General features: G+C 38.9%; 1 protein-coding gene across 1 annotated transcript; it reads right to left on the bottom strand.

The window, feature by feature from the left end:
- Positions 1-209: 209 nt before the first annotated feature.
- LOC137257926 (ankyrin repeat and SAM domain-containing protein 6-like) lies at positions 210-23,500 on the bottom strand. Its single transcript, XM_067795435.1, has 17 exons — positions 22,647-23,500; positions 14,395-14,439; positions 13,468-13,675; positions 13,050-13,147; positions 12,661-12,790; positions 11,897-11,927; positions 11,251-11,394; positions 10,952-11,080; positions 9,883-10,053; positions 8,857-8,911; positions 6,136-6,217; positions 5,334-5,514; positions 4,321-4,375; positions 3,713-3,780; positions 2,823-2,939; positions 2,105-2,180; positions 210-1,856 (listed from the first exon to the last, which is right to left on the bottom strand). The coding sequence occupies exons 1-17, from the start codon at positions 23,338-23,340 to the stop codon at positions 1,771-1,773; spliced, it is 2,370 nt and encodes a 789-aa protein (XP_067651536.1). The 5' UTR covers positions 23,341-23,500; the 3' UTR covers positions 210-1,770.
- Between the last annotated feature and the right edge of the window lie 3,632 nt (positions 23,501-27,132).

The raw sequence follows: 27,132 nt of genomic DNA, 5'->3' as shown, positions 1-27,132 counted from the left end.
CCAAGCAAACTAACGTCAAGCAGTATCATCGTAGCCTAACACAATTTGAGAAATCTGAGACTCTGGACCCAAAACAATTTCAGTATACCAAATCATGCACGTATGAGTGTTTCTTTTTCTATGTCCACATTTCCACCCACAGTGCAATACTTGGCATGCAAAGAAACCTGGACAAGAATATTGAAACACTAATGCTTTGATGTGTTCAATTTTTTGTGCTCATCAGTACATTTCACAAAAGTGAAAACAAACGCTTTTTAATAATATCTTATATAATAGTGAAAAGCTGAGAGACATTTTCAGAATCTGCGGTGATCTACACATGCCAAATATCATGGATGTACCTCATATCATAACAATTATTCAAGATCCAGTTACCATCAAATCTTTGTGCGATCTCTATTTTTGTCTATTTCCATAAACATCTGCATCTAAATGAAGCTGGTGCAACAAAAGAACAGAAGGTATTATTCAATACAGTGAGACCATAGTGAGAGAGTAAGGATTTATGCCACTTTTAGAAATATTCCAGCAATATCATGTCGAGAGACACCAGAAATGGGCTTCGCACATTGTACCCATGTGGGGAATCAAACACAGGTCATTGGCATGCCTTGACCACTAGGCTAACCATCACCAAATAGTGTGTCCATAATAACATAACATGGTGCATCGAGGAACATCCTGGATTGTGAGCCTGTTGCAGCAGCATATTTTTGTGTTACATCTGTTGCAAGAAAGGTACAACCCTTTATATACTGGACAGCAAAAGAAATGCAATTTTCAAAAAGTGAAATCTTATAAAAATAAGCATTCATGTTAATGCATTCTACTTCAAAACTTGACAAAAAGCCAGAGTTGTGTTTCCTTTGCTGTTCAGTATAAATGACAACTTCTTTAATACATCATGATGTAGGGCTTCTTACTATTGTAGTCAAGCAAGAGGCCCCCATGCTAGATGATGGGAAAAGAATCAATACCAAAATGGATTATAAACTGCATTATGACATTGACATCAATAGAACAACCTGCATTTATTGTTACGCACAATGTTTGAAAATGCCAGAGAGATAATTTTTTTATATACACTGAGACTGGGATGTAAAAATAGCATTATACAAACAACTTAAATAAGAAATATAATCAATGGTATACAGGCTCATGTCAGTAAATCAGTGTTAAGGATGGAGAAGCACCTAATTCAAGGATAAACTAACCCTCTGTAAACACCAATAAAATCTGGACAATTCAACAAAATACAATTCTATATACAATTTGTACAATATGTACACAAACAGATATAAAGAATATGCAATATAACATTCATCACTCTGTAACACATTCACTCCTTGTGATGAAATGATAACAATGTAGCAATATTGCTATGACAACCACAAATTGACATGGACATATGTCAAGCTCTGTCTTCAGATAGGGCTCATCCTGTCAGGATCAAGTGGTTACTATGTCAACCATGAGTTGGCTAATGTATGTGAAGCACTCTCTTCAAACATGGCCCATCCCATCAGAATAAAGGCGTTGCTATGACGATTGTGACTTTGCTTATGGTATATTTATGTGGTTCTGTCTTCAGTCATGGCAGTTGTGATGACAACACTGATTTTGCAGATGGTATAGGGAGAGCTCTGTCCTAAGACACAGGTCATCCCTTAAGGTTAAAGCAGTCGCTATGATGATCGTGATTTTGCAGATGGTATAGGGAAAGTTCTGTCCTAAGACACAGGTCATCCCTTAAGGTTAAAGCAGTCGCTATGACGATCGTGATTTTGCAGATGGTATATGGGGATCTCTTTCTTCAGACATTGCCCATCCCATCAGATTTCTAATCTCAGCTCCTGCAAAGAAGAAAACAGTACCAGTGTAACCACTTCGCTTTGATGGCAACTCATGTAATTACTTGTATCATGTAATTCATTGCAAACTGTCTCAATGAAGTGACCTCCTATACGTTTCACGTGATTTCACCTACTTCAGTTATTATTCCTATACCTTGAATTTAAAAATTCACCTTCTTTTGGAAGAGCTGCTTGAAGATGTATTATTGACCACGAGATGAAAAAAAATGAGTATGAGTTTGTCCTACCATTGGATATGTTGCGCTCACGCAGAGTTGACTGGAAGCTAGCCATGGTGTCCACAAACTGCTGCCGTTCTCTGCCCTGGGGAAATCAACAATACTCAATGACGTCTCTGTAACACATTTCATCTTATTTGCATACGGAAACAAGAACTTGTAACATTTCACATTCCTTTTGTTTTGTTTATTGAGTGACTTGCCTCAAACAAACCAGTGACAGGTGGAGCCACTGGACCATGTGATCTATGACAAATCTCACGACCAGCATCATGTTTGTTTTTGTGTCCACAGCAAGCACTGATACAGTTTCGGAGTGCATCATATCTAAACTAAAGAACAAACCCCATGTCTGTATATTTATAGACTTACAATTTACAGGTGTAGTATTCCTTTATCACAATGTTTCCAACAAAGCTGTGATTGAAAGATTGTGATTTAACAATATTCAAGCAATATCCTGGCAGGGAAATATGCATCACATATAGTGCCTGTGTAAAGAATCAAACCCAGGTCTTTGGTGTGACGAGCGAACACTTTAACCACTTGGCTACCCAACTGCCCCTCCAACAATCTGTGTCCTTCAGAAAGTGTATGCATGCAAATATTGAAAACACAAAACATCTTTGGAACTTCAAAACTACAACATATTCCATAAGCATTTTGTTGTTTTCATAAATTCATCAACTTTTGTGCCCAGCATTTATCTGAGGGAGATGATACATACCTTCCCTGTATTCAGCTCAGTAATAGCCGTCAGAATCTGGCGCCTAGATTCGTTGTTAGAGATTCCCAGTTCCTTCAGATCATCATCGGTTAGTGTGAGGAAGGCCTCCATATCCACCTATTTTATGAATCATTGACAGAAGGGAGGTAACTCTGCTCACTCATTGTGGTATTGCACAGGCATGTCAGTTCAAATGTATGTCTGTGTCAATATGTTTGATATTAGCTTATTAAATACAAACAAGCACGTTATGTAATATGTTGTAAAAATCAAAGAAATATGTTCTATCTCATTCATATTGAATCTCACTGAACATGATGAAATTCAGTTTAATCAACCATGAAAATATCAATTTCGTCCAAAGTAAGCTATTTTCATCCTGAACTAGGGCACAAGATGTCTAGCAATTTCTTCTGAACCAATCTTTCTTCACTCTAACATATGATGTTAAATTGGTCTGTCCAAACAATTCAGCTCTTAATGATACTGAAATGGTGACCTCATGAGGTCTGCCATAGGAAGTTGTGTTTTCTGTGCAACAGAACTGAACAAAGAATAGGATGTTCTTGTTTGCTTGTAGATATGCCTAATGCTGCACTCAACAGTTTTGCAGCTATTTTACAGCTACCTGCAATTATCATAGTCATGGCCAGACAATCCAGTGAGTGACGATACAAGCAACAATCAATGATGACATTAACAGTGACCAATCAGTTAGGTCACTGAGGATGGCCGTTCAATCCATTTTGTTGTCCAATACAACCTTCTTACAACCCTGGTTACTGGGTACAGTGGTGTGGCCAGAATCCCACTGAAAACATGGCATTTGTCACAGACCTTGAACTTCTGCATGAGCTATTGACCTCTCAGCACTTCCTGTCAACACTCACCTCCTGCTCTTCAAAGATGGGGTGGTACTTCTCCAGAGACAGCTTCTTGAGGATCCCGGACACTTCATCTGAGGAAGGATTCATCTCACAACTAAACATGTTTTCCCAAGGCCAGCAGAATACACATTTCTGTTTCAGCACTATGGTCAGGTCTGGATTTTACTGATAGGTAGTGTACAATGCTACAGAGGCACATGTAAAATCACTTGCCTTGAAAATCATTCTACACCAGCCATTATTCTTGTTGATTTAATAAATAAGCAACATAATTAACATTGGAATGTCCACTAGACACAGGTGTACAGTGTGATGTACAAATTTCCTCGCACGACAGAATAAAAGTTTGGACTGGGATGTTGGGCAACATGTTATTTCCACCCGTGCACTATCGCCACCAATCTTCCACCAGTATCATGGACCAGGCAAGCCAGTAACTGAAAGCATGAGGAATGATGCCAAGCACTTCACAGAGCTTTACCATCTGAACTGAATCCAATAGGTTGTTTCTTACAAAAGGCATCTCTTTTAAAAATTTGTTCAAACAGGTCAGTGGGTCTTGTCTTCCCTGGAAACAAAACATTGATCAAAGATGTTCGAGAAAATCTCACCATTTTGAGCAAATTCCTGGAGTGAATCCAGCATGGGGCCAGCATCATCACTGTTCTGAAATAATGGTAACAGATTCTCTATCATCACAATTTGAATAAATTCCCAGTATTAAAGAAACAGTTCTTTTCGAATTCATAAAGTGACATCCAGTCATTGGCAGAATTAAGAGTTTTAACATGGGTCTGTGATGGTAATCTGACCTAAAATCAGATATGATTTTCTTGTTTTCTGTCAAGGCTACTGGAGTGAAAATACTCCAAACATCAAAACACAAATCACCCTTTATTAAAGCTCTTAAACTACACAATGTACACCTGTTTGCTTCAAGTCTACATTTTATGTGAACTTCTATTAATTAAGTGCTTTGACGCAATGTTTCAATTCTAAATTCCTGTATAATGATGAAACATTAACACATGTTGCTACTTGGCTAAAAAACACACAACTAAACTTCAAACAGACGAAATTCTCTCCTGTCCAGGCATACTAAGTAACATTCTAGATGTGGTTTGGTTTCTTTGTTCTTTAACGCTACACTCAGCAATATTTCAGCTGTAAGGCACAGTATGCAAATAATCAAATCTGGACCAGACAATCCAGTGATAAACAACATGAGCATAGATCTACATATTGGGATACAATGACGTGTCAACCAAACAAGCGAGTCTGATCACTTGTAATTGGTTCTGGACCAGACAGTCCAGCATCAACATACACTGGGATACTCTGTGACTTTTATGGGCAAATATATATGACAGAAATCACTCTATTGTTACATATCTACACTTCTAGGTTCAAAGCCCCTGAAGTCTTCCAGCCTCACAAGCACAAGCACAGGTCTAAAATTAAGTCCTAGAAAATAATTATTGGAAAATAAAAATATCTCAACGTAAGCATTTTAAAAAGACACAATCATGTTACAGAGACTTTTTTCAGTCTATTTTGAGAAATGTATGTATAGCTACTAACAATGCTGAGACTGCCCTTGTCTCCTTGATCATGAGTTCATTACCTTTCCAGGGGTGGGTGAAGGTGATGGGGTGAGTGTGGAGGTGGTGCTCCCCTTGGAAGATGGACTCTTCCCATGTGAGGATCTCTGTGGGGTGATGGAGGAACTACCGCTAGTTGAGCTGTTGGGCGAGGTTGTATTAGGCATGGTCCGGAATCCCGATGGCACTGTTGAAGACTTACGTCTGAAAACAAAGCGATCCTTTTCAGACAGTGAGTCTAATTTTTCCTTGAACATCTCTTCAGTAGCATCATGGCTTGTGGAAGGAAAGCTCAAAGTGGTTCATGACGTAACCATTATAATGAAACCTACAAATTCAACTGTTGTGCATAATTTCAGTGAGAATCTGAGATTTCTGACCCAAATCCAGAGGTTCCTGACGTGTGAAGTGACACAACTCTTGTATTGAATGGCATCAGTTAGGATCAGGATGACATGGATTCTAAAAGACCAACATCTCTGGGAACATGAATTTGGAAACATGTTCCTGCACCTGTAAGTTATCATATCTGACATCGCCTTGCAATATGAACTTAAAGCTATATAACTTAAATAGTTTAAAATTCAGAAATATTCTAAGCAAAGATGTGTGAGTAGCAGGTGAGTATAGTTTTACGCCACTTTTAGCAATATTCCAGCAATATCATGACAGGGGACACCAGCAATGGGCTTCACACATTGTACCCATGTGGGCAGATGAACCCAGGTCCTCAGTGTGACAAGCAAAAGCTTTAACCAAAAGGCTACACTACCGCCCTAAGCAATGACAACACATGTTGAATATTCATCGGTTGGTATGTCTCACCTGGGCAGCATGAAGAGGCGAGTCTGGTGCTGGCTGCTGTACTGACTTCGAGGAATGTTAGGGCTGGGTGTAAACAGGTCACCTGAACAACCAGTAGAAACATTAGTCATGTGACTCCCCACAAAGGTCATGTGACAACAAATCAACATACAGTGAAGTTACAGTCATTTTAAACAATTTCTTCTCAAAATACATCTTAGTTCTCAAAGCAATAATCATGCTCATCTTTAAAATTCATGGTAATATTTTAGCATGCTATATTAATTGAAATGTATAAACGAAGCAGTGAAAGAGCTTTGCACAAACAAATGTGGACAAAACAAAGCCCGAAACTTAAAGAGCAGCAACACTCAAATTATGAAAGTGTTGACATAAGAATGTCATTTTCCGCATCCTTACTTAGCCAAACTATCGTTATAAGCAGCGCTGAACCCACCAAGATTACTCACAGCATGAGCAGTCTCTACTTCCAGGGCATTTCCAACTGACAGTGACAGATACTAAATGATATAGAGAGGTGAGGTGATGTGAGGTGAAATGGTGTTTAACATCATACTTAGAAATATTTCGCTCATATGACCATCTCCTGCTCGCACTATCCCCAGCTTGAGCTGGTTTTACAGTGCCAGCTCATGGCGATACCATGTCGCAGTTAGCATGAATACCCCACTCAGACACTTTAAACCGACTGTCATTGTTGTACCATTAATGCCGAGCCCCACGCAGGATCAACAAACAAGTACAACATAAATCTTTAGGTATGATCCAGTCAAAGATCAAACCCAGATGGTAATCTTAACCTGGATAAAGAATCTGGTGATTGTATGAATTTGAGTGTTGCTACCCTAATAATAATCATATTTATCAATCGTTTATCATTGCAATTGCTCAGGCCAGACAATTTTCTTTCTTGTTTCACGGATCCTGCCAATTGTTTATATATACAGATATAAATTAGTTTTCCCTGCAGAACAAATAAACCCTAATGTTTCTATTGGCCAATAATGCAAGCATACCCCCAAAATATGTTTTCACTGCTTTTTGCCCCATATACACTTCATGAATTGTCCAAAATAAAATACTTTTAGTATTTAAGATGAATATTACTTTCACTGGTGATTTAGAAAAGAATTCCCTCCTGCCTTTAAGTTTTCTGAGGCCAAAAATCCATAAAATAAGAAATAAAATTAGTCTGGCTATGATAGGGTACACAAAGATTTATTATAAAGCACAATAACAATATGTGCTGGTTATCACACCACATGACCACAACACTAATCATCTGACATGCAGTCGTACACACAATGTTGCTTGAGGTGAGACTCATTACAAAATAACCGCCATAAAAATGATAAAAGCAAAGACCACAAGCTTTACAAGATACACATGCACCATCTCATCAGTGTTGACAGGTGTCAGGGAACTGTGTAGGTAGGTGTCTGGAACCAGAATAGGCTGGTGTCAGGGAACAGTGTTGACGTGTCAGGGAACAGGGTACACAGGTGTCAGGGAACAGTGTAGAAATGTGTTATATAACAGTGTAGAGGTGCCCAGGAACAGCTTAGACACGTGTCAAGGAACATTGTAGACATGTGTCAGGGAACGGTGTTGACAGGTGTCAGACCAGTGTCGATAAGTGTAAATGTTTAGTGTAGGCAGGTGTCAGGGCACAGTGCAAGAGGTGTCTTAGTACAGTTTATACAGGTGTTTATATGCAGTGTAGATGTGTCTTGCACGACACTAAACACGGGACAACAACAGATTAGGAAACAGGACTGCCATGACAACACCATCTTGTCTTCCTTCATTTGGACAAAGTCAGTCTTGGAGAGACTTTTGGTAACAAAGAATGCCTGTGTAACATACTGTACACAATGTCACTGTCACACAAACAAAGTCCCTTCCAAATGAGGATCTGGGTCCACCAAGATGATCGTAACCCCCATACTTTGACACAGACTTACGAGGATTGTAGGGCAAAGATTGCTCTGTGCTGGCCCCTATTGTAATAGCATCTGGGACACTTGTAATACTGGATACAGAATTTCAGAAATGGGGTGTGAGGCATTTTTTCATCACCACAGCAACAGCAGAAAATATTCATTTTATAGAAGGATGATATCATATAACTGGAAGTATTTTCCATTCATTTTGCAAAAAGTGTAAAACACAATGAACATGCTTCTATGTGTTTCTATCTTTCATCTCTCTCTAGCTTTTAATATTTCTGTTTATAACGTAATTTCAGGTTCTTTGTGAAGGAAATGTATTCTTTGTCATTCCTCACAATATTTTAGTCTCAGGACATACTGGCTGCAGAAATACAACAGAAAAATCAGACAAAATACAGGGATTACTCATTTGAAACATGGACAATTATATCAGACCAAAAGCCAAATATGGACCATAAAAATATGTAAGTGCCCCAACACTGTGATAAGTTGTTATTACAGTAGTATTAAGTTGTCCAACAGAAAGAAGCCAAGTGGCAATCCTGAGCCCCAGTTGGCAAGTATGGAGTCTGACCTGGTTTGGTGAGGTTGGTAGGGGAAGGCAGGGGTTCACTCTGAGCATCCAACACACACTCGGTAGCTACAGCATCAGCAGCAGTGTTAATGTTAATGGTGGGACTAGTTGCCCCGTTGAAGGATGCATGACTAATGGTTTTAGTAGGCAGGTGAGGAGAGAGGGAGTTAGCCACGTAATGGCGCCGGATGTTACCTGGGGAACGGTTGCCTAGAAATTTCATAGGGCTGCTTACTGCTCTACGGGAGTTCTGCAAGAAGAGGGAACAGTATGACAAATGTATTTGTATCATTGACGGTGCCACAGCCGACTCTTCAGAGTTGCCTCCCCTAAGTCAGCAGCATGTGTGCACTTGGGTTTGTTCAAAATTCTGAACATTCTAGGCCTTCATCATCACAGGAATTCTTTCAGCAGCAAGTTGACATGCAGTGAAATCACTGGCAAACTGATAAATACATGGCTTTAAAAGGCTCCAACAGCGTTCAAAACACCTGCTTGCCCAACAGCCAGGGACAGGGTATTTTCGACATCGACTGCCTGAATTGAAAATTCATCTGGCTGAGTCAAGTTTATATTCAAATCATTATTATTTTACAAGTTTTTATTTAGTAATAGAAAGTAAAGTAGTATTTTTTGTGGGCAGGTTGGGCAAGCAAGTTTTGGTCGGGGCATATTTTACATCTAACCAACCCTGTGGTCCGGCTGAAATTTTGGGGAGTTTCATACCCTGGATATAATTCAGAATGACATAAATTCCAATAATGTATTAGTGACGTATACTTTCCATCAAAAGTTTAGACTCACTAGTGTAATTATAGCCACTACCGTCAGGCGACTGTTCTAGATTTTATTTTGCAAAATATTCAAGGCTGTTTAAAGTTACTGTTCACATATCAACTGATGTTTTGTAAAAACAAATTTGTATTGTTGAAAAGATTATAGTCATGAGTTGTATAAATGATAAAAATCAGTTTTTGATAAAACTTTTCACCAAAACACAGCTGTTCACATGCATGATTTTTCCACAAACTTTTCAGAAATTTGATATATGATCCTCGTCCAATTCATCTGAATAAGCATCCGATTCCTACAAGTTAGTGGCCACATCAATCTTCAATATAACCGTATATATAAACAAAACATATAGTGAATGTTTTGAGTGAGCTAAACTTTTGATGTGAAGTATAGAACAAGGAAATGTCTGAAGTAGCTAAATCCTACCAGTGTGCTACTTCCGTCCTCCTCAATGGACTTGGTTGTGTGCCAGTGACTAGCTGCATGACGTGCATCATCCGGGGAGTTGTCCAGACAGAAGCTTGGCGCCGGCAGAATGGGGGGAATTACAGGTTTGAGTGACTCGCTGGTCAGGTTAGACCGAGGTGGGTTGATGTCCTAATGGGAGACACAGATGAGGATGAGACTCAAACAAAACTGGACTACCAGTTGTCCCACATCCATTTTGTGGAAGCCAGGGTGTCTGAGTTGGTTAGGTGATTGACTGTGTTTGCTGGCGATTAGTTGCCTGACTCTGAGGGTGTGTAGTTCAAATCCCAAGTGGGATTCAACCCCACAGAACTAATAGAATCTGTACTTTACAGAGAAAATGTAATACCAAATAAAATTTGACCACTTTCCAGATACATCTGTTTTTGTCTAATTCGTCTGGATAACTGAATATCCACATATCTGGATGTCTGTTATCCAGGCTTTGTTGTTGAAACGGTAGCAAGCATACACTTCTGGGTTAAAATCACTTCCAAAACAGGATGGTCATTTTGATTTGTGAATTACAATTCACTCAGTGTGTCATAGGCCAGCTAATCACCACCAATACCCTGATCATTAATCTGGATTAGGAGACCTTGTCTCATGTCAAAACGTGGGACTGTCACGCTTCACTTAACACGATCAGCGGAAGATCAAAGCTTCATGTATATAAGTGAATCACTTATGTGTTGATTTAGCTGGGTGGTTTGTTATATTTACTGTCCAGAAACAGAAACCGAGTATCCATTATAGACAGTCACTTTTTTTCACGTAAGAGTTTGTTTTTTATGAGAATTGACTAGAAGGTGAGGTTTCCGGATATTTTGAGTCTGGATATCTAGGTCTCACTATATTCATCCAGCTCTGTATCACCTGACTATGAAAACCTGATAAACAAAAAATTGTTTCCTAATTCAAAGAAAGAACAATAAAACACAGTATCAGTAGGCACCACCTACGTCAATATTCAGCTCAATCGAAGAAATGCAAAGACGGAGGAACAAGGTCTGGGTATATTAAGTACCAGTGTGTATAAGGCAGCACTCTTCTTGGTTTCGAGGAGCATGGACTTGTAGCTGGTCATTGACAGTGCCGTCTGGGTGGGGTCCAGCAGCTTCTGGGTCTCTACCCGTGCTGTCTGGATCTGCTGGTGCTGGAACGAACAAGGTTGAATGACGGATTTAGAAACATTTCAGTCTTTTCACACCCTTGGAACAACCAGAAATGGTGTCACACATACGAAACAAACCAACATACAAGACAAACTAGTTCTCGCCAACATACCCAGAATCCCTCAGTTACTGCCTGAACAAAACGTCTTACCTCTGGTGAACGTGGTGTGTTCATTGACAAATCCTGCATGGATGTGGTGTGCTGAAGAGGCATCGGTGCCAGTCGGTTTGACATGTTGAATGTGCGCCCCAATTTGAGATTCCTAAACCTGTTCGATAGCCGATTCCACCATGCCTGCAAATGTTGTAATAATCTTTATAATCCTAAACACGCTACATACTAGGTCAGGAATGGTTGGTTAAATGTTGAAGAGACGACACGACGCAAGACCAATTTCACCCATTTCCCACACCATGGACAGAGAAACGCCCACACCATTATGATACAAATAGTAGTTTCAAAGATAAAAGTTAGTAGTTTGACCATAAAACTTGTAGACAGGATGGATTCTGAGAATGATAAAATGACACTAATCAAGAGTGAAGCCTTAATTTCACACACCTCCAAAAGCAGAATTCCAAATCATTACATTACATTTGGTCTCAATGTATTTAATCGGCGGAAATATATTCATCTATATATATGAATTTTCAAAAATTTTCTTCAAATTTCATAGAATTTCTAAAGCAATAATTTTGGCATAGTATGAGGCTAAACTTTGTAGTGGCCATTATAAAATCATAGAGGATGGTATCTCTGTGGACAAACAGTTTCATCAAGCAGTTGTTCCCCTTACCTTGAGGCCACTCTTAGGATGATCTTCAAGGCTGAAACAACAGTTGTAGAACTGAGATTGAATGACTGAGTTTTATGCCATTTTAGCGATATTCCAGCAAAATCATGGCAGAGGACACCAGACATGGGCTTCACATATTGTACTCATGTGGAGGTTTGAACCCAGGTCTTCAATGTGACAAGTGGACTAGGTTACCCCACCATAATTGATACAAGAACTGACATAAAATGATGAGAGAGTGAGTTTATTTTTATGCCATCTTTAACAATATTACAAAAAATCACAGTGAGCATAACATCTTAGAGTCTTTAACTTTTCAGAATGTGAAACTATTCAATCACTAATTGGACTAATTCAGTAAATGGACCTTCTGACAATTACCGACAGATGTAATTCATCCAACCATCATCCCTGCAGGTATTATTCTACCCATCCATCCATCCATCCATCCATCAAGGAATTATTCCACCCTCCATCCAGGAATTCTTCCATCCTCCATCCAGGAATTCTTCCATCCATCCATCCATATATCCAGGAATTATTCCAACCATCCATCCATCCATCTAGGAATTATTCCATCCATCCATCCATCCATCTAGGAATTATTCCATCCATCCAGGAATTATTATGTTTATTCATCCATCTCAAAATTTACCCTTCCACCCCACCTTTTTTTTACTTAACATGTTATCATGCCTGGCCGGAACATCAGCTCTTGATACGAACAAATCATATTCAGAATGTCCTCTACACTTAAGTGTTACCTGAAATCCGGTGGAAGCGTAGCTGCAACACTACCATTCTGTTTGCCCCAGTTCTTCTTCCCTTTATCAGCCTTGCACACCTGCATGGCCTTTGCTGCCAGTTGTCGCAGCAGCTCTGTATCGACATCGTCTGGAACAACACAGTGGTCAGCAGAAAGAGTCAACATATTGTTGGCAGGAATGTTCTTGCTACCCCTTCAACACAACATCTGTTACATAACAGCTAAACATGAATGGAAAGAATGGTGATGGCAGCCTCAAAACAAATTATTCACAGCTTGCCAAAAAATGCTAAATGTTGAACAAGACAAAAAGAACTGAAGACATGGAAGATAACAGAATTACTAATATCAGACTGTTGAGAAGACCCCTACATTGGCGGTGCTCACCTATGAGTGAGGCCATATCAAAGGCAGTACAGCCATTTTTTGCCTGAATGGTAACGTCAGCACCAGTGTTCAGCAGATACATGGCAACATTCTTCTTCCTGTAAACATGAAAAAATATTACCTTCAAACTCCTACCCTAGCGCCCATAGAGTATGTCATTAATGTAAGCGGTTGAAAGTGAGGATAGAGTCGTCTTAGTAAACGTACTTGTTGGATTAGACCACGATATTGCTCAACTAGACACTACCTCAAAAGATAGAGCTAAAAGTAGTGCTAGGTAGTGCATATGTACTATGACATAATCAAGTCATATCATTGCCTGTCTGTATTATGAAAAAGTCACAAAGTTCATAGCAACATATCACTACACCACTACGGCTGGTCAGTGTGTTAACGACAGGTGAGTTAGATGACTAACCCATGGTACGTGGCCTGCATGAGGGCTGTCCAGCCACTGATGGTGTCCTGCTTGTTGATGTCACATCCTCGAACCACCAACAACTCCGCAATGTCCAATCGTCCGGTCATTGCTGCAAACATCAAAGGAGTGGCTCCATCTTGTGGTGCTGAGGCGTCTCTTTGACTTAAGTCAATGTCCAAGATTTCACGTATACGGGTTATATCACCTGTGCAGCAACAGCATTGTCAAAGTAACAGACAGGTACTTATTAAAGAGGTTGGGGACCGGTGAGTTGTTACACAAGTATGGTACCAGCCATCAATTACAGTGAGTGAGTGAGTTGAGTTTTACACCATCTTTTGCAATATTCCAGCTATACGGCAGCGGTCTGTAAATACTTGAGTCTAGACCAGACAATCCAGTGATCAACAACATGAGCATTGATCTGCACAACTGGGATCTGATGACATGTGTCAACCAAGTCAGTGAGCCTGACCACCCTGACAAGTCACCTCTAACAACAAGCAGAGTCGCCTTTTGTAGCAAGCATGGGTTGCTGAAGGCCTATTCTACCCCTGACCTTCATGGGTCCCATCAATTACAGTGTTGTTGAACTAGTTATTTGTTATAGCTAATGAGTACACTTTCAGAAATCACAGAAACACAACTGATGGCGATGCAAATGTCCATGTGTCATCATGGCAGGTAAACATGTTTACGTAACAATGTCCCATCTTTTAATGGACAAGTTTTGCCCACAATAACAAAGATAAAAACATTTTCAAAACAGTTTTTAAATATATTGGTTTGTGATGAGATATTATATTATTCTGTAACAGCATGTTATTATCTACACTGATGATAACTAAATAGAACAATACAACAAAACTTAGAAGCTTGGAGAACTTGTTGATGATGCAACTTTAATTCCATGTCACTACCTACCATGTTTGGATGCATCTATGATGTCAGGCTTCACCTCGTCAGGAGCTGAAAAACACACAAAGAGTTGTGATTCAGTGCATCATGTAAAATTTCTTATTCACCTGTCGAAGATACTAAGTGTAATATTTTATGAAATATAAAATAATATTTCATTTTTATGAAATATTACACTTGCGCACAATTGCTAGATGTATGACGTCATAATGATTTACAGTTATGATGTCACAATGCTAATACCTCTCTTACAACGGTACTAGCCCTTGCTTAACTCCAAGAAAGCTATAGGTAGTTTTTAACAATTTATGTTAGAGAGTAATAAACCAAATACTAAACTCACTTCCGTGAAACACCTTTTTTATTCATCTTGCAAAAGATTCACTCAAACTTGCTTTTGCTCATTTGAGACCAAACCATTAAGTCATTTAACAAAAACGGCATTACACAGAAGGTCATGTAATATGAGGGTCCTGTAAAGAGTTGACAGAGTGCAGTGTAATGTACTATATAACGCAATGTTTACATTTACAAAATGAACTTTACTTTGCTTTTCAAAAATTTGTTTCAGCGCATATTAAGGTGAGTGTCTCTTAGAACACAAAATGTATTTTTCTGTATCCATTTTATACATTTGCATGTAATGAATGTGCATCTTTGCTCACATAAACTGCACTGCAACCAAACCCATATCACAAAAACTGTCATTACTATCACGATTCAGTCATCAACATATTTCAGAAATGTTACAATTGCGCAAATCGATGCTCATACATCGATTTGTGGTCCAGACTCAATTTTTTTCAAGACCATCACCAAACAGCTGGAACATTGCTGAGTGTTACGTTTGCCTTTCGATGATCAGATCCTGATGACTTACATTAGCATGATGTTAAGATGTCAAACATAAATCCTTAACTCTAATCTTCACAGAAAATATCCATGCTGTAATTCATTACTCTAAGAGCACCTAGACTTGACCATTCAGCACTCTGAGCACAATGACGTTTTATGTTATACAAGCCTCACTTGTTTTTCAATGTAAACTACCCATCGACAGTTTAGACTCACTTGCATAAATGTAGCCAATTACTTCAGTCAACATTTCTAAACTAGATATTGCAATATATTCCATACTGTTTATAGGTACTGTTTACACATGAGCTGATGTACTGTAAGCAAAATTTGCAACTTTGAAAAGATTATTGTAGAGAATTCATTAAATGATGAAACTTTGTTAAAATTGTTGAATTATTAACAAAACATTTTGTCAAAACACAGCTGTTCACATGTATGATATTTGGACATGGTTTTCAGCAATTTGATGTATGATCCAAAGGGAAAGCATCTCAATAAGTTTTGCAAATGGTTCACTCACATTTGTGGAGAAATTCATCTTTGATGTAACCACATACACATCCATACATATCATATAGTGAGCGCTTTAATTGAGTCGAAACTTTTGATGGGTAGTATATGTTATCAGACACACTTATACTAATTTGATCAATATAGATGTTTGTGCTTACCCTAATCATACAGTGACATTTAATACCTTTGGTACTTAAAACTCATCAATTAGGTACTGCCCTAAATGCACCGGACCACACCTGACAATAGAGTTTAATCTTCCTGTAAAACACAAAAACGATGACAAAGCCAGTCTACGGCATCAACACGACAAAGTCTAGAACCTACAATAGACAGAATATTGCTGACACAGCACAATGGTGCATGGAGGTGATTATAACAATACCGTCCCTGGCCCATGTAGGTCTTCACACAATCAGAATTACAAGACAATGGTCTTGTCACGTCAACATTATCTTCCAGAACACCCAAGACAAAAATGATCTCAAGCCATGTGACAAAGGTGAGGCCAACACAAGAACAATAAATGTTTATAGAAAAGTCAACCAGATTTATATTTTCTATTCTAAAAGTCATAGAATAATTACGAGATAAAGTTATTAAAAGCTTTACAGATCCACTAACATGAAAATGTTACATTTAAAAATGTTTTCTTTAGTCAGCTGAATGAACATCCATGTTCACCACACATCGTGAACAAAATAGTGTAATATATATCATCTATGACACTAGTTTCCAAATTTTACTAGACCACTAAATAATTTTTTAAAAAAAACCAAATTTCAATGTAAAAACTAAGCAAAAGATCAAAAAATAGATGAGAAAAAGAATTTTAAGATATTGTCAGCATGACACAGCTTTCATCATCATGCTGCTAATACGATGAAATTTTTACCTGGCCATAATCATGCATGGTTTAAAAGTGTATTACGTCTTCATAAGTCGGAGATAGCAATATATTTACAAAGTAACCCCATATAAATTCACTAGTCGGTTAGGCCAGTGACTGTGGAACATTACTGGCTAGATTTTGGCTAGGGTACTAAGAGCCAAACTTTACCACAGGCAGATCCAGAGGAGGGTGCAGGGGTGCGCACCCTACCTTTTGTCCTGAAATTTTGTTAAATGACAGGCTGGCTGAGAAAAGGTATGCAATAAAACCCACATGGGACAAAAAAAATGAGATATTTACAAATCTTATGAGATTTAACTGTTCAAGATTGTTCACAAGAAAAGGAACACATGACAAACGCACTTTTATTAGTAGTCGTTAAAATTTAAGCATCGAATGATGTGCTTTCATTAGCAGAAGCTTCTTGGGAGGCATGATGTTGCAGACCACAACTTCTGAATCCAAACTTTGTACAGCGTCATCACACAGTGCATAAACAACACAGTACTGCAAGGTTCTGAGCTTACCACACTTCTTGCAGAGCAGCTCACTTTGTACAGCATTGTTTCACAATGTTCAAAGTTCCATACCAGAAGTTATGTTTCCAAAATCAAAAACAGGTAGAAAGGGAATATCTTTGACGGAACAAAGTAACGACAAAGCCTCTCTAAGTAAAACAGATTTAAACACTTCATTATTTGTGATCGTACAGGTGAGCAGGATGCGACTTTAAATCGCTGCAGATAAATTTGAGTGTGATTTTACAGCAATCGATGAGAAAAAATCATGATATCACGGCTCAAGTCAATCCCTGAAATGACCATTTAAACTAGGGTGAAACTGAAGTATGCACCCCTCATTTTCTCAACAGCGTGCACCCTGACTTTCCCCTGCTTACAATGTTTAATAACATGACAAATATAACCATTACCCATGTTGTTTTGAATGAACAAATCTGTCATTTTATGAGTATGACTAGAGAGAAATGATGGTATGAAAACCAAAAATTCTGAATACAGGATTTTTTTTATTGCATTATGGTATACCGAACCGAAGGCAAAATACTGCAGCTGTAGTAATACAACTGTATACCATTTCACCCCTATAGGGTACTTGGGGTAGTAGTAACCATGCCAACAACGACCTACTAAGAATCACCTTGGTATCATGGTGCTGACAACCCTTGCAACTACTAGTAATTGGGGGTACCAGAATAAGCTCCTAGCATGCCCAAGGCAAGCAACTCTGCACAATGATTCAATTACCACAGCTCCAACCATGACCCCTTACAACACCATATTGCCATGTGACTACAGTATCAAGAACACCATACTGCAGTTTATCATATACCCCAGTCTCCAGATAAGGGCTGTTTCGGTTACGTACGGATAGAAAATATGCATGATATGGTAGGAAGTAATGTGGAAAACGTAGCAGATACACACCTAGGCAATAGTGTATTGTGTTAGAATCAGTTTCAGATGTATTTACCTGAAAAGTATTGTTATATTGTTTATTGACCTGTCTACAAAAGAGTAGCAATGTTGTGATGCATGTATGAAAAGAAACACAAGACTACTGACACTCCACTGAATTCCATTCACTACCCTAACTGTACCTTTATGTTTTCCAGTATTCCTATACTGAAATAATAAGGACTACATACTCCTGATGTTGAAAATGTGTCTGGAGTGCTAACATACCTTATCAGCAAAATGGACCATTTTGCACATACAATACAGTACCAAAAATCCATATCAGCCATATTGCCTGGCAACTAAACCGGTACGGAATGAATACACGCTATTGCTCAGAGCTTCAAACATTGGAGCCATGTTTATTTTAGAGTAATATCCGTTGATATGTTTTGTCATAAACTGGTTTCCCTGTCGCCAGTCATATCAGAACAAGACTACAGGCAAAAGGAAAATTGTCATGTAATAACCTCTAAGCTTATCATTAAGTCATAATTCTGAAGATTTTATGGATATCAACTTCTTTATATGAGAACACAACGTTTCGGAGTTAATGCTTACTCCTTCATCATTCTTATGCATTTCACTTCTAAATGCCCTTCAAAGACAAGTCATAATTCAAGGAACTATTAGAATATTACAACATGTAGTGATACATATGCTGAGCTGAGTGTCACCTGTCAACTTCAGCCATGTTTACCAAGGTATGCAGGAGTGAGTGAGTGAGTGAGTGAGTGAGTGAGTGAGTGAGTGAGTTCTATGCCACAGTGACAGTAAGATACAAAATCTGGAAATAATGCCATCCTCTTGGCCTACAGCAAGCCAAGATTGGCTTGTACAAGATTAAAGTTGACTTTGGAATATGTTCAATTCATGTCTTCCTGCCAAAGAATATCATTATCTCTCCCCATTATCTACGACCATGGAAAGAACCACTGGGGCAGAACAATGATTGTGACCTATCTATTGTTGTATTTGTCTATATCAGGATGATACTGGGATTATCACACAATAGGACAGCCATGAGAACATTAAGGGGACTTAACTTCCACGAAGTCTGGAACCTGTCATCTAAACATTGTCCCTCAGGGCTAATCAGTCAGACACCATTGTGAAGCGCAGCCATTTTGTCATGTGGAGGTTTATCAGAAAGTTGCTTCTATAGATTTAATCAGTGTAAGTAAAAGGTTTAGACACAATGAAATGATATTTTCATGGAGACATCCTTGAGTTCATGGCTACAAACAAAAGCTGACAGATCATGAAAATACATCAATCAAGTATTTATCACTGCATATAATTTTGTCTTTTTATCACATTCACAAAGCACTGATATTAAACACAAAAATAATTAATTATTTTATTTACAATGGACAGGCTAGCTTACTGTCAGCTATAGCTTTGCTGTGTAATGCTGCACCCAGAAATATTCCAGCTATATGGCAAAGATCTGTAAATAATTGAGACTGGACCAGACAATCCACTGATCAACAATTGGAGTACTGATCTATGCAATTTGGATACGATGACATGTCAAACAAGTAAGCAAGCCTGAATATTATATCCTATTAGTCACCTCTTACAGTAAGCATTAGTTGACAAAGGCCAGTTCTAACTGGGATCTTAACGGATCCAGTCATAGTTGCTATAACTGGGACCAGTTACCTCAGTACCAAAGTCACGTCACAATTTTCCCTACCCACAGTCTGAATACACTGCACAGACTTTATCGCCATTTGACAGGTTACGTGCTACTGATAGTGTGATCCATTCCAAAAATATATCTAAAATAAAGAATTAAACTTAAAGTTTATATTTGTTTTTTCAATCATACCAGTGAGTGCAATAAAACTTTTAATTTTAAATTTATACGTACATGTTAAATTGTCAATGACTGGTGCACTTAGGCAGCAGCATGTCTTTCTGGACCAGACCCGTGAAGGTTCCGGGGTAGAATAGGCCTTCAGCAACCCGTGGTTGCCATAAAAGACGACTATGCTTGTCGTAAGAGGCGACTAACGGGATCGGGTGGTCAGGCACGCTGACTTGGTTGACACATGTCATCAGTGTCCAAATGCGCAGATTGATGCTCATGTTGTTGATCATTGGATTGTCTGGTCCAGACTTGATTATTTACAGACTGCTGCCATACAGCTGGAATATTGCTGAGTGCGACGTAAAACTAAACTCACTCACTCACTCACTCACTCTCTCTGGACCAATTCATCCATAAAGTCCACCACAATAATTAATTTAGTCAATGATACCCATGAAGATGTGAGTTAGAACTGATCTCCAGTAGCCCTACTTTGTCATAAGAGGCGTCTAACAGGATCGGGTAATCAGGCTTGCTGACTGTCACCGTATCCCAAGTGCATAAAATGATACTCATGATGTTGATCACTGTATTGTACATTCTGGACACGATTAACTACAGACTACCGGCAAAACCTGGAGTATTGCTCAGTGCAGCTTGAACATAGTTCACCAACAATCCTAGTTTGTCAAAGATTATTTGTGACATATTGTAGAGCTGAGTGTTACATTATTATTGACATTAACGCTAGGAGTTTCCATTTTGAAAGGTAGCAGAGGTATGCTCACAATACAAAAATAAAGTCATCAAGGAGTAGTTCCGTCCCAGTGATACAAATGCCATCGGAATTTGTTTTTTCTGAGTGATGGAGTTCAGATCATATTATGACTACTATATCAGTAGTCAAGACTGCCACAAAAGAAATGAAATTAACTCTAAATATAGGTGTTACAGGTACCGGGGTGAGGATTGGGTGATTTAATGCAACTGCTATACTTTGATCACTGTGTGAAGATATCAAAGTGCTGTTGTACTAAGCAACCTTACTGCTAAGTCTGTCAAGTCTGTGTGGTAAGGAATGGAAGTTGTCATCACCCCAGCACTAAGATCATTTTGTATGACTGATGACTTAGGTGACAGCATGCATATTTGAAATGTATATCACAAATGTGAGGCTTACGTTACATGAATTTAACATGCCCTTTTCAGGTAATCTTGAAAAAAATAGACTTTGCCATATTTGGAATTGTATTTAGAAGGACTGATTTAATTAAATGTAATAGATTGTAATTTCTAAAGTCAAGTTTTTGAGACCATCTCCCTGTACCAAGCCTTTTAAACATGAAACATAAAATACTAAAATTTATGATATCTGTTACAATATCCATATTTGTGGAATTTTAATACCAATTTGACACGTAAGTAGCTGTGGAGATTTCTAGGACCCTTTCCACACAGTCATCTTAGTGCAAGGTCATCGTAACATCAACACTTCAGGCTTACGATCATTGTATCACTAACTTTTTTCTTCGGTATAGGGTTCTTATCAGAATATAGTTCAAAAGTAACTTATGCTTGTCTCTCTTATTCAAATTCCAGTAAAGAATATGGGTAATCAACAATCCGTGTTTGATCTTATGACCTAGACCTGATGGCTATTCATCAGATGCCAGTTATGAGGATTGACACTCTTGATGTCAGTGAATGGATTGTCTGACCCATTGAATCTATGCAGATTATTATGGTGATACAACAGATATACACACTCAAATGCAGCATGGACAACAATGTAGTACATGTGCCTGTGATGCAGTGTAACCTATTTATATTGTTAAGTTATCACAACATTGTTCTCTTATTGACACATTGTTCTCGTCATATTCCTTCACTACTGAATCTAAACTGGACAAAATAAGTTAGGGATATTGGTGTTTTGTGCATGATTTATTTATCGGTGTGTCAATGAATAAATATATATTTATTCATAATTATTCATATTCATTATTTCAAAATTTACACATATCCCCAGCTCTTTTTGTCCAGTATACTTCAGTTCACTGAAACATTGTTTCCCAACTACCTTGTAACTGTAACTGTAACTGTAACTGTAACTGTAACTGTAACAGTCTGGAAAATATTTGTTCTATTCCTGTGTTTATAATGCTTTATAATGTAAATTGAGTAACTGTATAATGGAACATGTTGAAAAGGTCCAGTTGGTGTTTAAGCTTAATATACACCATTAAATCATTGTTCATATGTTTACAGCTTTAACAAAATTAATGATCACTGATATGGTTTCAAAAGTATATGAATCACAACCAGGGAAATATGGCAAGCATAGACCTGAAAATACACTGATCAACAGCATGAGCATCAATCTACACAATTGAGATATGAATATGATGATGACATGTATCAGCCAAGGATCAACTGATCCTGTAGTCAATTCTTAAGACAAGCATGAATTACTGAAGATCCGTTCTCACCCGGATCTTCAAAGGTAGAGAAATGTGGAGATTAAAACCCATGATGATCAAAATCCTGGCACAGCAAAAGGGACACAACTCATCACAACAGGAATGGCAACACTGAATACTTTCTTCCAAGAAACATGAATTGTGATTGCAAGGTTGCCACACCACACAGCTAAGTTTACTTCCCCACTTACACAATCTAGATCATAAAACCTTCACTAACTTACCAACTTCTGGTTTATTTGTGGTTTTCCTGTCCAGGTATCCTCGCACCTCTCTCTTCCTGCGTATGGTTGCAATAGCTAACGGAGTCTTATTGTTAACATTCACAAGATTTGGGTCCCCTCCTTGCTCTATCAAGATCTGTGAGGTAGTCATGTGACCATTCAATGCTGCAAGCATCAGTGGGGTCAAGCCTGTCGATGGAGTCCTGTAGTTGACATCACACCCTCGGTCTATGATATACCTGACTACGGTGTCATGACCATGCTGAGCTGCAGCCAACAGTGGGGTAAATTCACATACTCCCTCTGAACCATTCAGATCGATTCCGTAATCTACCAGTATGCCCACTGTTGCCACATGTCCACCTCTTGCTGCAAGAGTCAAGGCAGAGGCTCCATATCTGTTGATTGCGTTGATATCTGCTTGGTTCTGGAGAAGTGTCCCCACGACATTGGAGTGTCCATACCTACAAGCCTGCATTAAGGGGGTCCAACCAAAGACGTTAGGCTTGTCCAACGCCGCCCCTTTCATGATGAGCTCTCTGACAACGCTCTCGTGGCCATTCGCTGCTGCAACCTGTAACGGTGTGTTACCGTCATCATCAACACTGTCGACCTCGACATCGTCAAGAAGAGTTCGCACAGAAACAACATCCCCCTGTTCACAAGAAATGAACAGCTGACGGGTTCGCTCCATTTCAGTTCGTCAAATCATATTTACCACCGGATGGGTAAATTCACAACGAAACATGTACCGTTCGATTTCATTTTAATTATCCAGGTTTTGTCACTGGCGGAGAACTGTCACTATTTGGACACCTCGCAGCATCACTCGTCTCTACGTCGCCATCTTGGATGGAATTTCTGCCAAACCAGGATACATCCAAACCAGGCACGGCTATTTATGTTCAAACCGGCTGTGTGTGCAGAATAATATTATTGTAGTTTGTAATTTACTGTGTTAGCTACGGTATCAGATTAGTTAATTACAGGTCACTGTGAACCAGAAATGATGGCTAAGCGTATAAGATTAAAGTCAGTCAAACATATCAAAGTCAGTCAAACACTGTTTTCCTGTAAGTTTTTAAAAAATCAATTGATTATATCATATGTGCATTGAGTTGAGAGCAACAATGGAAGTCTTAACAAGTTAATTTTGAAAAACCTGTTTTATAAGATATCAGCATCAAGTTTAAGAGGGGCGATGGCATAGCCTGGAGTTTGGACGTTCTCTTGTCACGCCGGAGACCTGGGATCCATTCTCTGAATGGGTACAATGTGTTCCCCACTGGATATTTCACGCACGCACGCATGCGCACACACAGCCGCGCGTGTACGCACACAAACTACCACAGTGCAGTAACTTTGGAAGCTCGGTATAACTCCATTCACGTCTAAACCTAATGTTGGCTGCATGGAGGTGTGACCATGTCCCAACTTCAGACATTGATCTGTGATAAGCGCCACCGGATTTTAACTTTGTGGGTCTAATGGTAACGTTTCGGCTAAATCGTATGGATCAGAAGTGATCACTTTATACAGTAGCAACTTTATACATTTCTGTCCAACTAAGATATTGGCGAAGCGGTTGGATCTATATAACTGGGTCCGGCATGATAACACATGTATCACCCAAAACTGTGTTTCCCAGGAGATATTGTTGTTATGAGATCATACATATCTCCTAGGAGATGTCGTGTTTATTACTTACGAGGGCGAACATATGTCGGGGTTCGTATTCTTCACACGATGCTCTAGGGCAAAATATCACTTTGTCATGGTGACGTGACGTCATGAACAATGCCATGACGTCGTGGTTCTTCTGTGACGTTGCGTTCTACATGCGGCGAAGGCGGATAGCTAGCACATGTTTGAGGGTAGATTTGAGTTTATTTTCCCTAATTCAACATCTTCGACAATAAACAGAATAGTATATTCGTGCCCATAACAAACTATGTTTACGACACTCGTGCCTAACATCGGTATATCCCTCGCACTCGCTCAGGAAATACCAACATTTAGGCCCTCGTGTTGTAAACATAGTATGATATGAGCACTCATGATAATATTCTCTACGACAGTAGGTTTTGTACAATGCCCTGACAATGCCCGACGTCATGAACTTGATGACGTCACAATGCTATGGCATCGATGCACTGCAAGTCTAATGGTAGAACATTGTTCAGAGATAAACATTTTTCATTACAAACCATTGAAGAGTGTTTTTTTATGATAAGTAGAATCTCACTCCTGTGTCTTCTGATATCAGTTATATCACCTCTCTTTGATAAAAGTAAAAACATCCTCTGCAAGCCTCGGTTATGTGTGACTTTACCAACTCGTGTTGATATAACTGACATCAGTAGACACTTTGGAGAGATTCTCTATATCTGCCCTGCTCCGAACGGGGAAGACAACTGGTGACTGACCCATTAATTCTGAATGGGGCGTCATGGAGCGTAACAATAAAACAAAAATGACATAGATGAATTAGTGTATGGGGAAGAAATTCCTTCGGATGAAGTATGAGAAGTATGTCATCGTTTTTAAAATGACATTCCACAGTTGTTGAAGGAATGTTGAATAAAATCTGGTCGAGGCGAGGTTTTTTTTTGTTTTGTTTTTTTGTTTTTTTGTTGTTTTTTTTGTTTTTTTGTTGTTTTTTTTTGAACGTTGTGGAAAAGAGGGGGTGATAATTTCTAATTATCATTTGACAAGGTGCTCTTACTTTCTTCAAATGAAATCACCAAGCAAGGGGCTGAGGACGACTGTCTGAGAGATAACACTCATATGCTGACCAGTATAAGAAACGCACTGGTGTCAGACTGCATAGTTATAACTGATTGTTCTGCCACTGTAATACCTTTGTCACTAATTTGTATTTTTTGTTATTTTTAGTATACAATATAGTTAATTATATCAAACACATATCTGTGTTGTTTGTTGGTTTCACGCCTGGTTCTTTTACAGACTGAAGCCGGGTTAACTTTCAGTTTCACCTTGAGAAGCAACATGTACCAACTGGAAGAAACGGTGTTTGTCTTTCAGAGAGAGAATTCCTTGAAAGGGATCTTGAAGCATCTATTTCAGCCTATTCAGCCAGGATTCCGTGCAACCCTATTGGTCCCATACAGTATGTGGCCACACGTGTTCATGGAATATGACTTCCGGTAGCAGTCCTCTGACGGTACTTAACGATGTTAGACCAGATATGATCATGATCAAAAACTGACCTTAAGTATCGCTGTTATTTCGGGAACACCTGCAGATATGATTCATTAGAAACGTAGTTAAAAGTCATGAAAATAAATATACATTTATGTCTGTTTCTGATTATCAATGCTGTATCACAACATACTAAAGTGTTTTCTGCACACCAATCGAGTAAAACCCATCATAGTTTCTATTTATCGTTGTAAGAAGTCCTCGGACCCACACATCATGTCTCATCAGAGACCAAATAATAGATATGGTGTCTGGTCTCATAGGACGACTTTCTGATTCGCTAACAGTTGCATTACCGGGTTAGGACGAGAGCCGGTTTGGGCAAGATCATAAAGGGAATTCCGAGAAGCAGTTTGGTTTATCCGTTCGGGGCCACTTCGGCACATTCCGCCAAGACGAGTAGATCCACATCGTTGCTTTCAACAAGACTGATCCCAGTCGTTGTTTTCCTGCCCTAGACAAGTTCACTTGGTACAAGTCGAGTAAGTAATGTGCGCAGCGCTCCCGAGACATTGTCTTTGTTTGTAGCGTAGCGTGGAAAGTTACAAGTGATTGTCACATGGTCTGGCTAGGCGGAAATGGCAATGCTTGCACATGACGGATAAATAAATCATTGATAGTCAAGATAAACAAGTGTTTTCTTTATGTGTGAAGCACTCAGTTCAAGTAACTGTAGTGTAGCTGCGCTTAGTGGTTGAGTGACCTCTAGATGCCAGAGTATAAAACCTGCCATTACGTAATGGTTCTGCAGAGACCATACACCGACCCGGTTCATCAAATATCCATTCTATTACGCCGAATAGTAACGGACTGGGTAAATGACTTTTAAAAATAGCTTTTAACGAGGATCATGAGGATGCATACCAGTTGACATTAGACAGGTAATCATCATGTGTAGATGAGTGGTTGACCGGTGTTAAGGTAAATGACACGGCAAGAAAAGGAGGTCAGGGAAGAAAGTTATATAGTCTAAAAACAAGTTGCAGTTTGAGTACTATTTTAATTGGAGGGATTATGTGAATGAAAACTGATATATTAAAAAATTGTGGTGGTTGGGTGAGAGAGGGGTGCACAGTAATGCGTGGTTAGATATTAGATACGTATGTTGTGAGAGCATGATATTTTCAGTTCAAGATTGGTGGTGTTATTTTACACACACACACACACACACACACACACACACACACACATATATATATATATAGAGAGAGAGAGAGGGATGGAGGGAGAAAGTGATGAGAATACCAAGCGTATAGTAGTAGAT

The sequence above is a fragment of the Haliotis asinina genome, chromosome 12, assembly GCF_037392515.1.
Source record: "Haliotis asinina isolate JCU_RB_2024 chromosome 12, JCU_Hal_asi_v2, whole genome shotgun sequence".
NCBI classification, from domain to species: domain Eukaryota; kingdom Metazoa; phylum Mollusca; class Gastropoda; order Lepetellida; family Haliotidae; genus Haliotis; species Haliotis asinina.
Note: the sequence above shows the minus strand (reverse complement) of the source record. Positions and strands in the feature narration are given on the sequence as shown.

What these genes read in the sequence shown, in the direction of transcription:
- LOC137257926 (XM_067795435.1), bottom strand. Translation starts at nt 23,340, where the DNA reads ATGGAGCGAACCCGTCAGCTGTTCATTTCTTGTGAACAGGGGGATGTT. An exon ending in ATCCTAAGAGTGGCCTCAAG is followed by an intron (nt 11,395 to 11,896) that starts GTAAGGGGAACA and finishes CAACATTTGCAG; the next exon opens with GCATGGTGGAATCGGCTATC. An exon ending in ACACACCACGTTCACCAGAG is followed by an intron (nt 11,081 to 11,250) that starts GTAAGACGTTTT and finishes TGTTCGTTCCAG; the next exon opens with CACCAGCAGATCCAGACAGC.